At 40.2% G+C, this 20,724-nt stretch overlaps 1 protein-coding gene across 1 annotated transcript in view; it reads left to right on the top strand.

The window, feature by feature from the left end:
• The window catches only part of SPAG16 (sperm associated antigen 16), a gene marked incomplete at both ends in the record, with an annotated part of 820,178 nt that overhangs the window by 370,529 nt on the left and 428,925 nt on the right, over nt 1-20,724 (top strand). The window contains one exon of the mRNA XM_080689332.1: nt 1,804-1,989. Coding sequence (XP_080545458.1) covers nt 1,804-1,989 — 186 coding nt within the window. The remainder of the gene's footprint in view (nt 1-1,803; nt 1,990-20,724) is intronic.

The raw sequence follows: 20,724 nt of genomic DNA, 5'->3' as shown, positions 1-20,724 counted from the left end.
ACTAACAGTGTATTAGAGTTCCTACTTTTCTATATCCTCACCAGCATTTGTTATTGTTGTGTCTTGAATGTGCCGTTTGTGTTTGAACTATTCTACTTGGAGTTAGGTAAAATCTCTTGGAGTCTTGTTGAGAGAGATTTCACCTGTGTCTCTGTGTTGAAGTGCTGGACCTATGCCCTCTTCAAGGAGCTGCAAGATCTGATTTCCAAGTCTTTGATCCATCTTGAATTGACTCTTGTGCAGGGTGATAAGGTGGAGTTTAGTTCAATTTTTCTGCATATGGTTAACCAGTTTTGCCAACATCATTTGTTGAACAGACTATCTTTCTTTCGATGTATATTTTGTCCTCTTTGTCAAAAATCAATTGGCCAAAAGTGTGTGGCTTTTTTTCTGAGTCTTCTCTTCTGCTCCATTGATCTATGTGTCTGTTTTGGTGCCAGTATTATGCTGTTTTTATTATTATGACTTTGTAGTATAGTTTGAAGTCAGGTATTGTGATGTCTCCTACATGGTTATTGTTGGTGTCTGGCTATTTTTTTTCCAAATGAACTTAAGGACTGATTTTTCTATATTCATGAAAACATATGTACAAACAAGCAATTATTGCAAAAATAACAAAAATGCTAACAAAAATAAAGTAGATATACCTTTTAAATTTTAATGACAATATTTTCAATCTATAATCCATCATCTTTGTAGCACCTTCAATATCCCCTATCAGTGTGGCTTTTTCACCCATGCAGATAACAATGTTATTTCCATTATAGAATAAAGTAACCAAACATGATCAAGCAAACAAAAACACTTTTCCTGATCTTGTCATTTCCTTTTCTAGAAATACTTCTCCCTTTATAGAATGACTTCATTCATGCAGTTACTCATCCGTTCACATACTTATTCACTCTGGAGCATTTAATACATATTTCAATTGGTCAATCATGATGTTTGTTGCTATAGAAACAGAAAAAATAAACATTTCTTGATTATAAAACATGGTGTAGGGAGGAGGGCAAATGAATAGCTCACTACTATTCAGTGAGGGAAAGTTACTAAGGGAGCGTAGCAAGAGCAAGTCCTGCAGGACATGTAGAAGATGATGAAAGTGGCATTTTCCTGCAGCTGATATTTTACTAAAACCACTAGACAATTCTGCTCATATCACTGCCACTCATTTCTCAAGCTAGCTTTGTGCCTGCCATTTGAAGCCATTTGAAGCCACTGCATTGTAGATGTCTACTAATAACCTAAATGAAAATCCTTTGACTCATTCTCAACCACCCAACACTCAAACTCTTTTATTTCTCATGACCTAGCTCAAAAGCCATCTCATTCCTGATTCCCTTTTTTCTCCTCACCCAAACTACACATCTGGAGCAATTAATAAACCAAGCGTAGATAAGCAATGCTAACTTCCTATTTTATAGTGCATTATGTTTTTGAAATCATTGTAGCCCATGTCTACATTTTCACAATGCTGTGAACACATTATCTATAAAGCCTATGACATGACCTTAAACCCAGCACATAGTGGCAAAAGCACTAATTTAGTGGGTTATTGGAGAATAATCTAGAGTCTAAAACTGCACAGTAGCAATTTCTCTCACCAGCTTCAGTTACTAAATGATTCAAGTAAGTAATTGTATAGACCTAATTAAGATCATAAGATTGAGTCAATTAGAAATGCCACTAAAAGTGACAATAAGTTAGATATACACACATCCACATTACTCACAGAATATAGCCATTCATAAAGATAATTAATTACTTTTTAAGCAAATTATCTTTTTATGTTCTTGCAAACAGTGGCAACAAGTTGGCTACCTCAAGTGGTGATACAACAATTAAATTATGGGACCTACCCAAAGGCGATTGTCTTTTGACCTTTGAAGGACACAGCCATGCAGTATGGTCCTGCACGTGGCACTCATGTGGAGATTTTGTGGCATCTGCCTCACTGGATACAACTAGTAAAATCTGGGATGTTAATAGGTAAGTAGGGCTCACATGTGTATTCTCTCTCTCTCCTCTCTTTCTCTCTCTCTAAATAATAAAATTATTTTATATATAATAAAATTATATATAATAATATATACAATAAAATTATATAATATATGTAATAAAAATTTTTATATGTGTATATATAAAAACACAAAAATATATACATGATATATAATAAAATTATATATACATAAAATATATATAATAAAATTATTTATATGTACACATAAAATACATATAAATATGTACATATATTTATGTGTTTTTGTATATACACACAAATAATTTTTTCTACTAGGAAAAATATCTATCTCTTTCTATATATGTATATATACACACAAACACACAAACATACATAAGTAAGTTTTTTTTTTATTTCCACTGTTTACTACTGGGATACATTAAAAGAAACTGTTAGGTGAAGATTATAGAGAGCTACTTAAATAATCTTGGTGAAATCTATTTCTAACTCCATTAATCTTTGTTGATATAATAATTCCTTTCTAAATGTAGAGCACAAGATCAAGCCTGTGTAATAAGATTAGAACTGCTTCATTGGAAAACTGTTTGTTTTAAGCAGGATAGAAACAAATACTTATTTTAAGGAGTTAGTTTTAGTTCTGCCTTCTATAGGCTTTTTTCTCTCTGTATTGTTTAATTTAACAGACATGAATATGATGGAAATAATATCTTGGTTTTTAAAATTTTGATACACTGTTTCTTTAATTTTGAATTCTTAGAAATTTAAAAATTATAAGAAGTATGATTTATTGTATAAAAAGTTTTATTGGATATTATGTGCATGTAAAAGTTTTATGTATTGATCGTAATGCAAGATAAAAATGCATTATGTTCACAGTATCAAAATTTCTGTCACCATTGTTTAGGTCAGCATTTTACATATATAATCTAAAAGACTGGCTAGGTAACTTAGAGGAACGAAGATTTATTTTCTTATATTTCAGATTCAGTTCATGTGAGGTCAGGTACCAGGTATCTCATGTCATGGTGCCTGGAAGTAAACAGGGAAAGAATATGGGCTGTGCTCTGCAAGTCATGAGTGCCTGACACAAGAGAGTGATGGGGGAGAAAGAACCATAAATAATCCCCGAGGGCACACCCCCAGAGTACCACCCCTCTAGCCACACCCTACCTGCTCAGGCTACCACCCAGACAAATCCCACTGCTGGGATTATAACCCTTAAAACTCAATTACATCAACTCTAAACACCAACTTATCAGCTCTTCAAGGGGCCATTCTATATATAACTATAAAATTATCCCCTGCCCCCTAAAGAGCTCATGTTCAGATAAGAATACAAAATCTGTTTAGTCTTCTCCAAGAGTTCCCACTGTTTTAACAGTTCCAGCATCACTGAAAAGTTCCAAAGTCTCCTCTGAGACTCAATTAGAACTCTTGTAAGCCTCTCTAAAAACAATGAAGGTCAAAATGAAAAGGCAGTTATGCATCCAATATACAATGGCAAAGATTAAACATTTGTATTCCCAAAGGGAGGAATAGTGACATCGAAGAAGGAATGAGACCAAAACAGCAACAAAATCTGGCAGGGCAGGCATTTTAATCTTGCAGTTTCACTTCTGGCATCCATGAAAACTGGTGGTGAGAAATGATCTCCAAGGGTCCTTGGCTGATTGCAGTGGGGGTTACTGCCTCTTCCAGCCTGGATCTGTGGCTTGCAGCTAGCGGCCTTTCGTCACAATCATTTCATGTCTCTGGTGTTTCTAAATCTAGGGTGTTTTTCTTGCAACCTTAGCTTCACTCCCACAGCTTCACAGATTGCCCCATTTGGGTCTTTTTAAAGGGACTCTAACCCCGCCACATGTTACTTGGTTTCCTAGGTTTATCCTTGAAATCTGGGAGAAGGATCTCTGGCCCCCTTTTCCTAGCAAAGCCAGCGTTACATATGCTCTGGGATGGGTTGCCAACAGAAAAAAAATAGTCTTGCCCTCCTTTATTATTGCTCTGAGAGTTTTTTAATCACAGGTCAATGAGCCTATTCCATCCGGCAGTCACTGACCCCGAGTCCATCTGTGCTGTCCCTGACCCTCTGACCCAACTTCATCTGCTGCCTCCATCATGGCCATTGCTGGCCCAGTCTCCATCATGGCCATTACTCCTCCTTAGCCATCTTACTTCCTTCCATGACATCATCTCTCTGAGCCCTGGCTTTACACATGCCTTTCTAGCCAAACTGCAAATTTGTAAAGACTCTGCTTTACTTTGTGCTCTAGAAATTCACTGTACAGTTGGCTCAATGTAGGCATACACAAACACACACATGTGTATGCACACACATACACATATATGTGTGTGTGTGTGTATATATATATATATATATATATATATATATATATATATATATGCACACACACAGATACATATTACAGTTTGGATATTTTGCTATTTTGACAGTTGCTCCATGAGTTTATCCAGCCTATAATCTTTAACTTTGACCTCGCACAAAGTTTCAGGACAGAATGAAGATAAGTTCTTTGCCAAAATGTAGCACACATGGCCTCTACTCCATTTTCCCATAGAGTAGTCTTTGCTCTCCAAAATCTCCTGAATACAGTCTCTAACCATCTGCCTGTCTCGGCACATTCTGGCCCCTTCAATTTCCTCTCACAAATCAGTTCCAAAGAGTCACAATCCACATGATCATGCATAGATATATCCATGAACCCACTGCCCTGGTACCAAATTCTGTTCTAGTCAGCATTATCGCAGCCATAATCTAAAGATCCGACCATATAACTTATAGGAAGGGTCATTTATTTACTCAAGGTTTAGTCCATGGAGGCTGGGAACCATGGATCTCAGGCCATGGTAACAAGAGCAGAGCAAGAAAGAGCACTTGGGCTGTGCTCCTCACATCATGGAGGCCAGAAGCAAGGGCCTGACCAGGGGAGAAGGCCACACTCCCAGGGACCCACACACTCAAGCCACACTTTGCTGGCCCAGGCCACTGTGGCCTGGACTTATCCACTGTGAGGATTATAACCTTCAGGACTCAATTACAGCATCTCCAAACACCAATTTATCAGCTTTTCAAGGTGCCCTTCTATACCTAACTATAACACTCATTTTATTTTGAATAATCATTACATTTTATTAGAAATATCAATAGGATACAAAAAGGTATGTTCAGCTAGTACCAAATATCCTATTTTAGCTAAAAAATTATAAGTTATTCATCAAACTTCTGATCACTTTCATTATTGAAACCATGCCTAGGACCCAAAATAAGGACAATAATTCTTAAAAATTTAGGCCCAAATGTTTCAACAATTCAATGTAATTCATTTTGTAAAACAAAGATGGAGTCAGTCACTCTAAGATCAGAGACTGTTAATTTAGCACCTTGTGGAATACAGGTACTTTGAACAAACCTTTTCCACTCTTCTATGCACTATGAGTGAAATCTCAGAGGACAAGTAAGTGCTGGCAACAGTCAGTTTTCTTGGAAGTAGTCAAAGAAAGGGTATGCTAAGTTCTAGGCATAAGTTAATTATTTCCTAAGGACAAGTGACAGTTATTAAGTTCTTTTCTCTCCACATCAAAGTCACCCTTCTGTACTCTGCTGTTGCAATGCTGGATGTGGGCCCTGCATTACCCCCACTGCTGTTTTGCTTGCTGACTGTTAGGCTTTGCTGATGGGAGTAAGTGTGGGAGCCTTCAAGTCTGAAGGAAGTACAGGGATTTACTTCTTTCTTGCTCCTCCCTATGGGCATCTTGTGGACTTACCCTTCCACTGTTTCACCCCAGCTCTGCCTCAGCTCAGCAACACAATTTTCTTTATCACAGCAGCAGACTCCATGTGGCCTGTGCTCCCCGGCACCTGCACATACAACCTCTTCATGGAAGCATCAGTGACAGCACCTCAGCAAACAAGTGCATCTTCTCAGTGATCTATGTTCCTAGCTTTCCTAGGTCCTTGCCCCCAGCAGAGAAATACACATGCTGTCAAATAACTGCCTTCTCTTCAGAGGGTTGAGTTTCAACTTTGAAGGACCCCTTTTCAAGGTTCTTAATCTCTTTTTTGGGATTTTTTCTTGCTGGCACTGAAAATCAAATCCTTGGCCTTGTGCATGCTAGTCCATTGCTCTACCACTGACCTGTACCCCAGGCCTGAGGGTTTTGAGTATTCATAATTTCACTTTATTCTCTTTTTCTAACAGTCCGAGGGCTAATAACTCTCTCTTAAGGCAACTTTAAGAAAGTATTTTCTTAAAGGTATTTTCTCTACAATACCTAAGTATTCTCTTTCTCTCTTTTTAGTTATTTATTTACCAATTCACATAGTTAACAATGATATTGAAATATTTTATTGTGTGTATGGTACTGAGAATTGAACCTGGGGCATTCTACCTCTGAGCTATACCCCTAGCCCTTTATTTTTTTTAAGATCTTAAGGTCAGGGACTCAATTAGTTGCCACATACTGGCTTCAAACCTGCAACCCTGCTGTCTTAGTCTCTGAATTACTGGGATTATAGGCGTCACCACCATGCCTTGCTTAAGTTTGTGTTGTTAAAAAAACAGTGCAGGTTCTATCTCTGACTGGACCTTGACAGATCTAAGCATAGGTGGATAATATGGCATACTCTGTATGAGAAAGCATGGGTTTGAATAATATATTTTAAACCTACTTTTATCTAAAATAGTGATAAATTAATGCATATTTTAATTCTCACATATTTTATCAAGTATAATCAGGCATATATATATATATATATATATATATATATATATATTCTATTATGCTTCAAGTTTATATGACCAGATTTCATAAATGTTTATTCTAATAGGTTACTGGAGTTTTAACACTGGTATCTGATTTTTAATTTTTATCACTTTTGACTTTGATGAAGATTCTAATAGGAGACTACAGTGTATTCTAAAATATATCTTCAAATCTCTTAATCATTTAGAATGTTTAAAACAAGCTGTGGTTAAAAATTGATTATCAATTTGACTAAGCCCTACTTAGAACGATTTCTAACACTTTAACTTCAGAACTTTTCCCCATGTCTCTGATATCCAAATACTGACTTCCATTGAATCCCACTTATATTGACAGAACAGATCAAAATTGCTCCTGATTGATGCCAATTCTTTAAACTTCAAATTTTCTGTCAATGTCAAGAGCTCACATTTATCATATATTACATTATACTAAAACAAAAACTGGAGTAGGAGATACATTTGGCATGTAAGAGAGAGATTGTTTCTATAGCAGCTACTGTTATATTTTTCAGAATTAAAACAATCAAAACAAAAATTTATAATTTGTAATTACTCATGTATCAATACTTTATATATGCCTAAAGCTAGTACCTTGCTTTGAAATTTCACAGATTATTGGAACTGGCCTAAGGACGTAAGGGAAAGTTTATTTAGATAAATTGCACGTTGCTAAAAGTCAAACTTGGCTGGGTCATATCCTCTTACCTTGATGCCACATAATTCCTAATGAAAAAATAATTTATATTGGTGCATTATACTGTTCACCAGAGAATGAGTTTAGACTATATAACCTTGGTTCCTATCCACCCTTCCCTTTGAGCCCCTTTCTTAGTCTTCAGCATGATTTAGTTGATATCATATCCCTAGTCCTGCAGCTATTCTTGAGCTGGATGTTACTTGGCAAGACCATTCATTTGGTTCCTTACCAAGCTATTTGATCACTGTGAAGTATAACCGATGTAAAATTCCATACGAAGATTCATATTTATTAAGTGATAATAAGAATCCTTAAATCCTCAGTCAGAATGAGTCTGTATGTAATTTATGGTAGCACTTTGATGATTATCTTTATGATCATATATAAGAAGATATGTATGTGTTTAAGTGATCACTGTTTTCATTTTTCAAATATACTCTAAAATTAAGCCCTAAAGCACACATGTAGACTTGAAATACACACACACACACACACACACACACACACACCTGTTGTCTTCTGAAGAGTGAGTGCTTGGTGCATGATGGTTCACTTGCTTAAATTAATGATGAGTGAATCCACAAGTACAAATGCAGAGTGCTGTAAGTGTCCTATCTGCATTCAGTGTAATATAATTACACTGTCTTATACTACATGAATCTATACAATGATGAAAATGGGATAAGGAAATCAGAAAAGATCTCAGTCAGCTGTAAAAACTAATTTGTATTTCTAGGTATTTGTGCATAACATTAATCAGTAAGTATTCATGAAATGACTTAACAGTGTTGGAATGTGTTACCAACATAAGAAAATTTTCAGACTCAATCACTGCCTTCGATGAGATGATAAATAATTTAAAAATGTAGCAATTCTGAAGCAGTCATAGAATATTCCATGCATATGCTGTTTATAATATCCTGTCAGGTATTATGGTAAACTTCTGGCTGGTTTTCTTCTAATGTAGCTACGTATTTGCTTAAGAAGCGATAGCACATTGTGGTCCTTATATTTGGAAAGCAGATACTTATCTTCTAGCTTGAGGAAAAAAGGTTGGAAATGGCAGAAATTTTTCTGAGTATAGGTACCCCAGATGCTTAAGAAGATATTACACAGGCAAGAATTTAGTATTTTATTACTAAGGTGAAAGAAGACAGAAGGATTTGTAATATTCAATAGCTTATGGACCACAAATGATAGAAAATAAATCTGTTGTTCTTATGTCTAATTGTTTCAGATGTTCTTGAGATTATATGGAGAGAAATAAAATAAAACAGGTTTAATAATCGTGTTTTCTTTAAGTCATAATTTTTGCTGCATTGTGTAACTTGAAGCAAATGTATCATATTTCACCAACTTTTTGATAAAATCATATTAACGAGTAAGCCACGAGTTTATCCTTAATAATAACTTCTTGACTCCTTAAACTGTAAAACAGTCTTCGTGGGCCCAAATTTGTATCAAAAGGAAGTACATTTCTGGTGTTGCACACTTTGCAAGATAATCAGTGACCTTAAAACCCACATCATATTTGGCCATGAGGATGCTAGACAAAGAAGTACCTGCCATAGGACAAAGCCAGAAGCCGATGAAGACAGTGGGCAAAGGCGTGCCTCTGGAGAGCACGCCATGGTCCAAATAAAGAACCGCCTTCAGTGCCACAACCACGTTTCTCATGGTACTTTCGCAGTGAGGCAGAACCCCCAGCTTCATCCTTAAAACTCTTTTGGCTAAAAGCAAAATAAAAAGTTTTATATTTTTATATAAGAATACAATTCCTTCACAGTTCTTTCCTCAGATGTATGAGAACAGTTTGAAAGTTAAGATAGCACAAGGCTCACTCAGACATTAACACACCAGAGGTACCCTGGACAGATCAGAGTTTCTCTGCACAGGCTCTCTCAAATATAAACAAAGCCGTAGTGAAAAGGAAAACAATATAATGATTACAATGGTTCATCGCTTGGCCTTCTTCTGTCATCATGCTTACATTAGAAAACACATGTCTCATGATACCCTTCCCCTCCCAATATTTGATAACCAAAGTATGCATAAAGTAACTTGTATGCATAAAGTAGCTTGTATGTTCAGTGATCAGTGCTCAGACCCGAAGCATTGTTTACTGAGTCGACCCTAGTGAATAAAGAAACCTATTTCCAACTCCGGTCTCTGTATCCTGCCTTCAGGGACCTAGATTTCCTGCGACACCAGGATTCTGTCACAGTGAGGACAGCTGATGCTCTTCTGTGTCCCCTTGTTCTATTTTTTTGTGTTGTAGTTTGGATACCAGTTATTCTGTCTTTTCTTCATTGTGCATTGTGTTTGTGGAAGTTGAGGTGGGGAACAGAAAACATTGTTGTACTTAGTTGGCCACCCAACATCAGTGACAACTCTGAAGCCAGTGGAGCAGTTTGTGTATCTTCCAGAGGTCGTGGACTGTGACATACATGTAATCACTGAGTGGAACTCTGAGTTGTTTATGCACTATTCTAATGACTAGGCTGTAGCAGTGAGAAAAACAGACAAATATAGATGGCATTCTACTGGGACATAGAGAAGAAGCCAAGTAAAAAATAACAATAAATAATTGTATCTGTAGTATTAGAGATAGGATAATTTATATAGAGAAAATAAAACATGAAAAAAAAAACAGTGGACATTGGGAAAAAAATGAAATTTTAAGCAGGAAGGTCAAGGTAACTCATACTATAAAACCTACATTTGTGTCACCTCAATAGAGTGAGTCTTGGAGCCACAGAGGTACCTGGGAGGAGAATATTTCAAGCTCTTCTGAGCTTTGTTGTGGTGGGAGCAGGACTCACGTGCCTGGTGTACATCAGGGAGGCTGGCACACCTGGAATAAAGTGAGATGAACAAATGGAGGGGTAAATGTGTGTGCACTTAACATTGTGCCTCGCAACACATTAGAATGACTTTGGTCTTTCTTCTCAATGAAATGGGAAGCCACTGGAGGGTGTTGAGGAGAATTCTCCATCTGTTGTTGACTTTAATAGAATTATTCTGATTACTATTTTAAGATTAGGCTGCGACAGAGAAGTGAAAGGGTAAAACAGGAAGCCTCTTTGGGAACCTACCCCAACAACCCAAGCAAAACACAGAGTTTGACATACATGGGACCCTTCGGGTAACAGAATTTGTATTCTGGATAGATATGGAAGACAATGCAAACAGAAAGTTCTGAGGTATTGTGATTTGTGAGAGAAAAAGAAAACAAATGGCTTATTACATTTTGAGATACCTGCAAAGCAAAAGGCTCATTCTCTTTATACTAGGACATTGCTGTAAACTTTACAAAGTGCTTTTCCAGCCAGATGCATCAACTCATATTTCAGAAAGAGCTATAGAAGGAGAAATGCCTGTTTATTGTTCATAAAACTTTATAGCAAAGAGAACTGAATGTCCCCTTCTGCCCACTAGCATCACCTCTTAATTGATTGAATAATTCCCTGGTCAATTATAGCTCCTGCGGGGTGAGAAAAGGAAAAATAAAGCTATAGTTAAGGAAACAAGTTAAAATTAAGGAAAGAGAAATGTGAAATATTAAGATTCTGTTACACTGAGTTATCTTCTGCTAATGATATGTACTATTAATTTCTTTGGGCAAATAATGCACCAAGTTGAAACCAAAATGAGAAAAAATTATTATAAAACAATATTTTTATTAGAAAAGTAATAAGAATGAGGTTTAGTATTTATGTTATAAGTATTCCACTAATAAATTTCATGTTCTTTAAGATTCATTTGCAAAGTTGGCTATGCTAGCAAAGAAGGACATATTACATAATATTAATAGATTTAAAACATAATAATGTAAGAAGAAGTATTAAGTCACAAGGGCATGGATTATTGGTACATTAATATCTGTCTTGTATTTTGAAGATCTCCAGTTTGCCTTCTTATACTTGAAAAGGCACCCAAGGTATATATTAACAGACTGCTGAGGTAATGCTTGAAACATAATTATGATACATTATGAGAAATGGTAAGACACTTAAACTGACCTCTCGTGATTAATTTATCCTGTACCACCAGGATAATAAATCAACTATTACATCTTTTTGGATTTTCATTTATATTCAAATAAGTAGTTCACTCCTGAAATATAGACTGGAAATAATATCTAAGCATTATTGAGCATAAACACATAGAATAAGCATGAAAAATAAAAACAGAAAGTAGTACATATTTTTTAACTTTAATTTCTCCCCCAAAAAATGCAGAGAGTTAATACCATCATTGAAGAAATGTTTATTTTATGAAGAAATATATATTAAAACTAAAGTTCATATTTTATTTAGCAAGTTATATTATGATTTAAAAATGGAGTTCCCTCCTAACCAATATGGTTTTCTGTGCATCTGTGAAGAATGCCTCAAGCAGCTTTCTTCAGCAATAAACCTGATGAGGATGTCCTTTTATATCAATATGCATAGATCAATAAATGAAAAAGACAAATATCATTAGTACTTTACAATTTATTGCCATGCCTTTATGAAAAAATACTATTTCACACAAATGTGCTATATTTGTTCTCTCATATACTGAATAAACTGTATATTAGAAATAATTTGGGGCCGGGCGTGGTGGCGCACGCTTGTAATCCCCGCGCTTGGGAGGCAGAGACAGGAGGATCGCGCAGGTTTGAAGCCAGCCATGCGCACTGGGTTAGGAGACCCTGTTTCCAAATAAAAATGTAAAAATAGGTCTGGGAGTGTAGCCCAGAGGTAGAAGGGCTTCCAGGAACCCCAGTACCACCAAAAAAAAAAAAAAAAGAAATAATTTGGGTGAATATAAATGAAACCAAAGATAATCCAATATAATGAATGCATGGATTTATAATGTGTTTATTTCTGCTCTATTGTCGGGCCCAGCCCGACAGCGGCGGGGTTAAACATGATGATGAATACCGACGGCCCCAAACAACAGCACATGGAGCTGGGAGACATGTCAAGCAGGATCTTGTTTATTTTTCTTCAGGCAACCCAATTTAAAGCAAAAAACCCGCAAGGGGGATTTCCAACAGGAAACTATTCTAACCTATCAAGCTAAAGGTCACTCTTACAGCCAATCGTTATTTAATGCACGAGGGGTTCACGAGCACGGAAGCATTAGTTGAGCCAATAAGGCTCAACATTACCAAATTGCACTAGCGGGGGCAAGGAGAGTAGTTACACCCTCCGTATCCGCTCGGCGCTATTTGTTGCAGGTTCATTCATCGGAAGTTCTGGAGGTTGTGCAGACCTGTGCTCGCTACATGTTATTGATCGAAGTTCTGTCAGGCGGTTATGTAGACACCAACGCGCCTGGCGCTACATGTAGTTAATTCATCGGAAGTTCTGTCAGGCAGTTTGAGCAGACCCCAACACTCTATCACCAAAGAAGTCACTCTGCACTATAAAAAAACAACACTACAATATAAAATATATAACTTCTCCTTTTCACCCTTATGAAAAACCATCTGGTTAACAGGTGAATTTTCTGAAACAAGAGGATTGCAGGTTTGCGGGCAGCCTCAGTGAGGCCTTCTGCAACTTAGTGAGATCCTGTTTCAAAATAAAGAATTAAAAAAATGCAGCCAAGCATGGTGGTGAATGCTTGTAATTCCAGTATTTGGGAGACTGAGACAGGAGGATCATGGTTTATAGCCAGCTTCAACTATTTAGTGAGGCCCTTTGCAACTTAGTAAGACCCTGTTTCAAAATAAAGAATAAAAAATAGGGCTGAGGGTATAGCTCAAAGGTAGAATGTACCTGGGTTTCATCCCTTGTACCTCAAAAATATATGTAATATATATTTTTATGTAATATATATTGTAATATATATATTTTTATATTAATATATATATATATATAATCTGCAGGGCTGGGGTGTAGCTCAGGTAGAATGACCCTGGGTTCTATTCCCGGTACTGAAAAAAATAGATGAATTTTGCTTTCTTGTAGTGATAATGACAAAAACAGTTTAATATGTTTCTTTACTCACATATGTTAAAACAAAATGATATAGCCAGGCATGGTGGTGCATGACTGTACAGGAAAATCGTAGTTTGCGGCCAGCCTCAGCTACTTAGTGAGGCCCTTAATATCTCAGTTAGATTATTTTTCAAAATAAAGAATAAAAAATAGGGATGGGAGTGCTGGGGGTGTAGCTCAAGATAGAATCCCCTTGGTTCCAGCTCCAATAACACACACACACACACACACAAAAAAAAAAAAAGTAAAGATATATAGCCATAGTTGACATGAGCTCAACAAAAAGTACATTTTTTTGTATTTAAGATTTAGTTGTATATTTATACAGGTATGTGAATACCCACGGGTTTATGTATGTAAATTTATTAGTATTTATAAAGTACGTTGGAATATTTAACCAGAAATTAATTTTAGAGTGGTATGTAAATATTTGGCTATCTTAAATATTTTAAATGCCTCAAGAAAATATTTTATTTATTTATGATTTATCTATGGCATTAAAATATTTCTTTCAAAACCATTTACTTGATTTCAAAACCAATACTTTGGAGCGCAGGGCACGCCAGCTGGGGCCCGGGTCGCGGGACTCTGGGTCCCGGCCGAACTGCGCATAGCACGCCAGGCCCCTGGAGAAACCGGGCCCAGTAAGACGCTGGGGTCTGGGCGGGGGTCACGCGCGGCGCACAAAAGCCGGGCCTGGGTCGCGGGACCCTGGGCCCCGGGCCGAACTGCGCGTAGCACGCCAGACCCCTGGAGAAACCAGGCCCAGTAAGACGCTGGGTTCTGGGCGGGGGTCGAGCGCAGGGCACGCCAGCTGGGGCCCGGGTCACGGGACTCTGGGTTCCGGCCAAACTGCGCATAGCATGCCAGACCCCTGGAGAAACCAGGCCCAGTAAGATGCTGGGTTCTGGGCAGGGGTCGCGCGCGGGGCACGCCAGCTGGGGCCCGGGTCACGGGACTCTGGGCCCCAGGCCAAACTGCGAGTAGCACGCCAGACCCCTGGAGAAACCGGGCCCAGAACAGAAAAAGATAAAGAAAAATATCAGAGAGGAGGTAAGAACGCCGTTATGGATGCCAGGAAACTGGAGATGCAGACAAAACTTATCTAAATGCACTGGAACTTATGGAAAAATTTGCCGTGAAAGAGGACTGCTATTTCTCTATATTGCTAAGAATCTCAGACATCACATATAAGGAGAGAGTTTAGCGGAGACCAAGGAGAAATGCGGTGTTGAAAGAGTTCTCCGCGATGGTGGTGGAGACTTGTATTCAGGAGAAGCAGAAACCGGATCTTACCAACTTTATTTTTTTGGAGAAATTACACCAAATGTCAAATGCTACCATCACGCATGCTTAAGAACACTGGACAACATTCAGAGTGGAAAAAGAGCCTGGGAAGGATTTGAAATGGTGGAGGCAGTGGCAATGCCAGTGGCCAATATTCGGGGGAGGCAGAGATCTGATACATTACAACTGGAACCTTTGAAATAATAACCACAGAGACAGTAATCGGAACCTGCTGAGGGGTTAGGCGGGCGCCGGGGCCAGTGGCCGACATCGGAGCTTGCTGTGAGGCAAGGCCACTACTGAGGCCTCCGTGGCCGGGATTGGAACCTGCAGAGGGGTTAGACCGATGCTGGGGCCAGCGAGGCCGGCATTGGAGCCTGCCATGAGGCAAGGCTTGTGCTAGGGCCTCCGAGGTCGGGTCCGGAACTTGCTGAGGGGTTAGGCCGGTGCTGGGGTCAGCGAGGCCGGCATCGGAGCCTGCCGTGAGGCAAGGCCAGTGTTGGGGCCCCCGAGGACGGGACCGGAGCCTGCTGAGGGGTTAGGCCGGTGCTGGGGCCAGCGAGGCTGGCATCAGAGCCTGCCATGAGGCAAGGCCGGTACTGGGGCCTCCGAGGCCAGGATAAGAGCCTGCTGAGGGGATAGGCCGGTGCTGGGGCCGGTGAGGCCGGCATCGGAGCCTGCCTTGAGGCAAGGCCGGTACTGGGGCCTCGAGGCCAGGATAAGAGCCTGCCGAGGGGTTAGGCCGGTGCTGGGGCCAGCAAGGCCGGCATCAGAGCCTGCCATGAGGCAAGGCCGGTACTGGGGCCTCCGAGGCCAGGATAAGAACCTGCCGAGGGGTTAGGCCGGTGCTGGGGCCAGTGAGGCCGGCATCGGAGCCTGCCTTGAGGCAGGGCCGGTACTGGGGCCTCCGAGGCCAGGATAAGAGCCTGCCGAGGGGTTAGGCCGGTGCTGGGGCGAGCGAGGCCGGCATCGGAGCCTGCCTTGAGGCAGGGCTGGTACTGGGGCCTCCGAGGCCAGGATAAGAGCCTGCCGAGGGGTTAGGCCGGTGCTGGGGCCAGCGAGGCCGGCATCGGAGCCTGCCGTGAGGCATGACCAGTGCTGGGGTCTCCGAGGCCGGGATCGGAGCCTGCCGAGGGGTTAGGCCGGTGCTGGGGCCAGCGAGGCCGGCATCGGAGCCTGCCATGAGGCAAGACTGGTACTGGGGCCTCCGAGGCCAGGATAAGAGCCTGCCGAGGGGTTAGGCCGGTGCTGGGGCCAGCAAGGCCGGCATCGGAGCCTGCCATGAGGCAAGGCCGGTACTGGGGCCTCCGAGGCCAGGATAAGAGCCTGCCGAGGGGTTAGGCCGGTGCTGGGGCCAGCGAGGCCGGCATCGGAGCCTGCCTTGATGCATGACCAGTGCTGGGGCCTCCAAATCCGGGATAGGAGCCTGCCGAAGGGTTAGGCCAGTGCTGGGGCCAGCGAGGCCGGCATCGGAGCCTGCCGTGAGGCATGACCAGTACTGTGGCCTCCGAGGCCGGGATCGGAGCCTGCCGAGGGGTTAGGCTGCTACTGGGGCCAGTGAGGCCAGCATAGGAGCCTGCCGTGAGGCAAAGCCGGTACTGGGGCCTCGAGGCCAGGATAAAAGCCTGCCGAGGGGTTAGGCCGGTGCTGGAGCCAGCGAGGCCGGCATTGGAGCCTGCCGTGAGGCAAGGCCGGTACTGGGGCCTCCGAGGCCAGGATAAGAGCCTGCCCAGGGGTTAGGCCAGTGCTGGGGCCAGCGAGGCTGGCATCGGAGCCTGCCTTGAGGCATGACCAATGCTGGGGCCTCCGAGGCCAGGATCGTAGCCTGCCGAGGGGTTAGGCTGGTGCTGGGGCCAACGAGGCCGGCATTGGAGCCTGCCATGAGGCTAGTCCGGTGCTGGGGCCTCCGAGGCCAGGATTGGAATCCTGCCAATGGGTTAGACCGGTGCAGGGGCCAATGGCCAGCATCGGAGCCTGCCTTGATGCATGACCAGTGCTGGGGCCTCCAAATCCGGGATCGGAGCCTGCCAAGGGGTTAGGCTGTTGCTGGGGCCAGCGAGGCCGGCATCGAAGCCTGCCTTGAGGCAAGGCCGGTACTGGAGCCTCTGAGGCCAGGATAAGAGCCTGCCGAGGGGTTAGGCCAGTGCTGGGGCCAGCGAGGCCGGCATCGGGTGAGGCATGACCAGTGCTGTGGCCTCCGAGGCCGGGATCGGAGCCTGCCGAGGGGTTAGGCCGCTACTGGGGCCAGTGAGGCCGGCATAGGAGCCTGCCGTGAGGCAAAGCCGGTACTGGGGCCTCGAGGCCAGGATAAAAGCCTGCCGAGGGGTTAGGCCGGTGCTGGAGCCAGCGAGGCCGGCATTGGAGCCTGCCTTGAATCATGACCACTGCTGGGGCCTCCGAAGCCGGGATCGGAGCCTGCCGAGGGGTTAGGCCGGTGCTGGGGCCAACGAGTCCGGCATTGGAGCCTGCCATGAGGCTAGGCTGGTGCTGGGGCCTCCGAGGCCAGGATTGGAATCCTGCCAAGGGGTTAGACCGGTGCAGGGGCCAATGGCCAGCATCGGAGCCTGGCATGAGGCAAGTTCACTCCTGCGGCCTCCAAGGCTGGGACCAAAGCCAGCTTAGGGGTTAGACCGCTTCAGGGGCCAGCGAGACCAGAACTGGGGCCTCCCATGAGGCAAGGCCGCTGCTTGAGCCAGCGAGGTCTGGATCAGTCCACTGAGTAGCCAGGCCACTACTGGGACCATCATGAGTGGGATTGGTACTTGCAATGCAGCATGCACAGAGAAATATCGCAGAAAATATAAATCATACGCTTCTCTTAATCAGCAATAACTAGGAGGAAAAGGGCAACAGGAAGAGGTTGAGCTATAGAAAGGGCCCTATAGTGAAGCAACTAATGTGACCAGTCAGAGGGTATGTAATACTGGAGGACGGAGCCTCTTTAAAACGCAGGAGGTACATAAACAAATGTATCAAAGTAAATCACCAAAGAAGCGTGGGATGGAGGGAGGGGGAGGGAATGGGATGGGGGCTGGAGGAGGGCTAATTGGATGATGTGTGCTTGTATATCCTCTCAAGTCTTGTACTCCAATGTGATTGATATATGACTACAATGCACCAATTTAAAAAATAAATTAATTTAAAAAAAGAAATAAAACATCAGTGTTCAAAGTAAAAAAAAAAAATAAAAGAACTTCTTGCATTGGAAAAAAAAAAAAAAAAACAAAACCAATACTTTACCAATTGGTTTCAAAACCAATACTTTACCAAGTATTATCATGCCCCTGAACCAGTTTGTGAATTATTAAAATGATTTTAGTTTATAAGTAAAATATTATAAGATTTGATTCAATAACTATTCAAATAAATTGAGTGTCCATCTTCATCAAGCCAAAATAAAAGCAGTAAGCTCTTATAAAAATACCCACAATTAATATTTTGGTGGAATTAAGCTAAATATTTTTATATAAAACCTTATTTGGATAATAAGGTTGAGTTGTTTTTCTAAAGTACTAGGGAAAAAAATTTTCATAAAAATTTTAAATATTACCATACATTGTCTGGCACAAATTAGTGCAAAATTCTAACATTTATTAACAAACAACTTGGTAACATGTGTCCTGGGTAAAAAAAAATAGACTAGACCATGTCAGTCAAGGACCATGGAGTGACTATTTAGTCTGACTTTAAGTCACCCAGCAAGTAACTTAGGATGAGCCCCAAGATGCAAGATCTCACCCTCTAGAAAAATCACATCAGCTCATCTCCCACAAATTTTCTTGTATCATTAGATTTCACCACCTAAGTACTAAAAAGCTCTTTCGTACTTAGAAATTGATTTTTCATTCATTAATTAATGTTAATCCACTACATGCCTAGTCACATTCCTAGAGCTGAGAAAATAGTAGTGAATTGGACAATCAGAGCATGTGTTTTTGCTGCGCTTACAGAGAAAGTGCCACTGGCTATCCATGCCACGTAAGTGATCAGACAAGCCCTGACTTTTCCATTGATCAAAAAATTAACCTCTAGAGACAGAAAAAGAGTACTTCTGGGAGTGTCTAACTTTCTGAGATATTACAACTGATTCCTAGTTCTCCATTACTGGAAAGAACTTAGAACTTTAGGAGTAAAAGCCACCAATGAGATGGACATTTGAAACAGTGCTGAGTCTTCTCATCTTCCAAAGATTGGATTTTCATCCATTGGCATCTTAGTTTTATTAATAGCTTGAGGTAACTATAACACATAAACCATCCATTTAATATAGTTTAAAGCAGTTCTCACATGAAGTGTGAACTTTCCTGTGAGGGTTCAGTTTGTTTTGAGGTTATTTTGTCAGTTTACTTTTTGTTTTGTGTAAGAAAGAAAAGGGAATGATGTTTAGACTAATGTGTATTAACAAGAATCAATTTAAAATGCTATTAAGCAATAAGAGTTAGACATAATCATACTAAAGATGTGCCGTAACCCAACTTGTTATGTTTAAAATTTTTATTTCTGGCTAGTAAAATGTGTACCTGAATTATACGAATCCTTAAGGATACAAAATAATTTCAGATATTAGAAATTGTTTTTCTTATTTATGTAAAATGATACATTAAAAATCAATGTTGAAATAAAAAGTGAGTCAATTATAGTTACTTTATAACTGTTTAATAAATATCCAAGTAAAAGGTTTATCCACAATTTCAAAACTTATACTATTGGAAATTAATGACCATTACCTACATATGCATTTTAAATGTTCAACCTTTGTACCTAGAAATATAAAATATATATTTATATTAAAACTATAACTAATATAAATAAAAGTGCTCACTTAACATTTTTATTAGTTTCACCCAGTTTTTAAACTTGTATGTAACAAATTTATAAAAGTTTATAATGTGTTCAATTTTAGAGGTAACTTAGAATTTATCTAATTGCCTATTTTCCTAGTTATGTGACAAATTAGATGCACTTTTTAGAAAAATATTATTGTCAGTATCTCCAAAATAAATTTAACACAATTATTTTACATATATAAATTAATATATTAGGTATATAAAACTGCAATAATAAATTATATGTTTGTAGCCCAAAATATTACCTAGGTATTTAATATTATCAGTTATAAATCTTTTACACGAATGACATTTTAGCTAACAAGCACATGTTAATTACATGTTAATCGCTCTACTCCTTACTTTTATTCCTCCTAACACATTTGTAAGCACACCCTAGATCATAGGATTTGGGTGCTATCTCCAACAATAAATTATCTCTTCATTATCTGAGTTATATTGGCTTTCATTATCTACATTCATGTCCTAACCACCAACAACTCCTTAAGGACCCAATTCCCAAATTGAAGTTGATGATTCTCTCTCTCCTAAAAGACACTGGGATTAATTCTGTCAGATTTAGAGTGTTGTTTATCTAGGTCACCACTAAAATGCTACCCATTATATTCTAAATATCATTCGTTTATGCCCAAATCTGACTTCATCTTTCATTCTCCTCAGACCTACCTTTCATTGCATACTTTAGAATTCAATGCCCATCCTCAGCAAAATGTTCTATATCCTCAGTCTTTTCAATGTACAATTTATCTTGTTGCTTAAACTGGCTGTCCCTTGAGGATATTGATTCCTTTTTCTAATGAAGCCTGTAACTCCCTCCCTTTAATCCTTCTCAAGAGATTTACAACTAGTTGAGAATATTAAGCATGTAGCCACTGTCACTGAGGTGCATACACATAATTTATTTTAGAGTTTTAATAGATTTATCATATAGTAATTCATGTATGGATGAATATAAAAGTTAAACTTGTTCTTGGTATAATAACACAAATTCTATCACCCTGGGCCTGGCAGTTTATTCATTGATATGTTACCAGTGTTCAGACTAGTATTTGTTGAATTCATATGTAATTAATGGTTTAGATTTTTGTACTTCCTTTTTACTGTTAATCCCAGACCATTTTTTTTTGCCCCCAAA

This window comes from Muscardinus avellanarius, assembly GCF_963383645.1.
Source record: "Muscardinus avellanarius genome assembly, chromosome: 2".
NCBI classification, from domain to species: Eukaryota; Metazoa; Chordata; class Mammalia; order Rodentia; family Gliridae; genus Muscardinus; species Muscardinus avellanarius.
The sequence above is the reverse complement of the archived record's forward strand: the minus strand, read 5'-3'. Positions and strand labels throughout refer to the sequence as shown.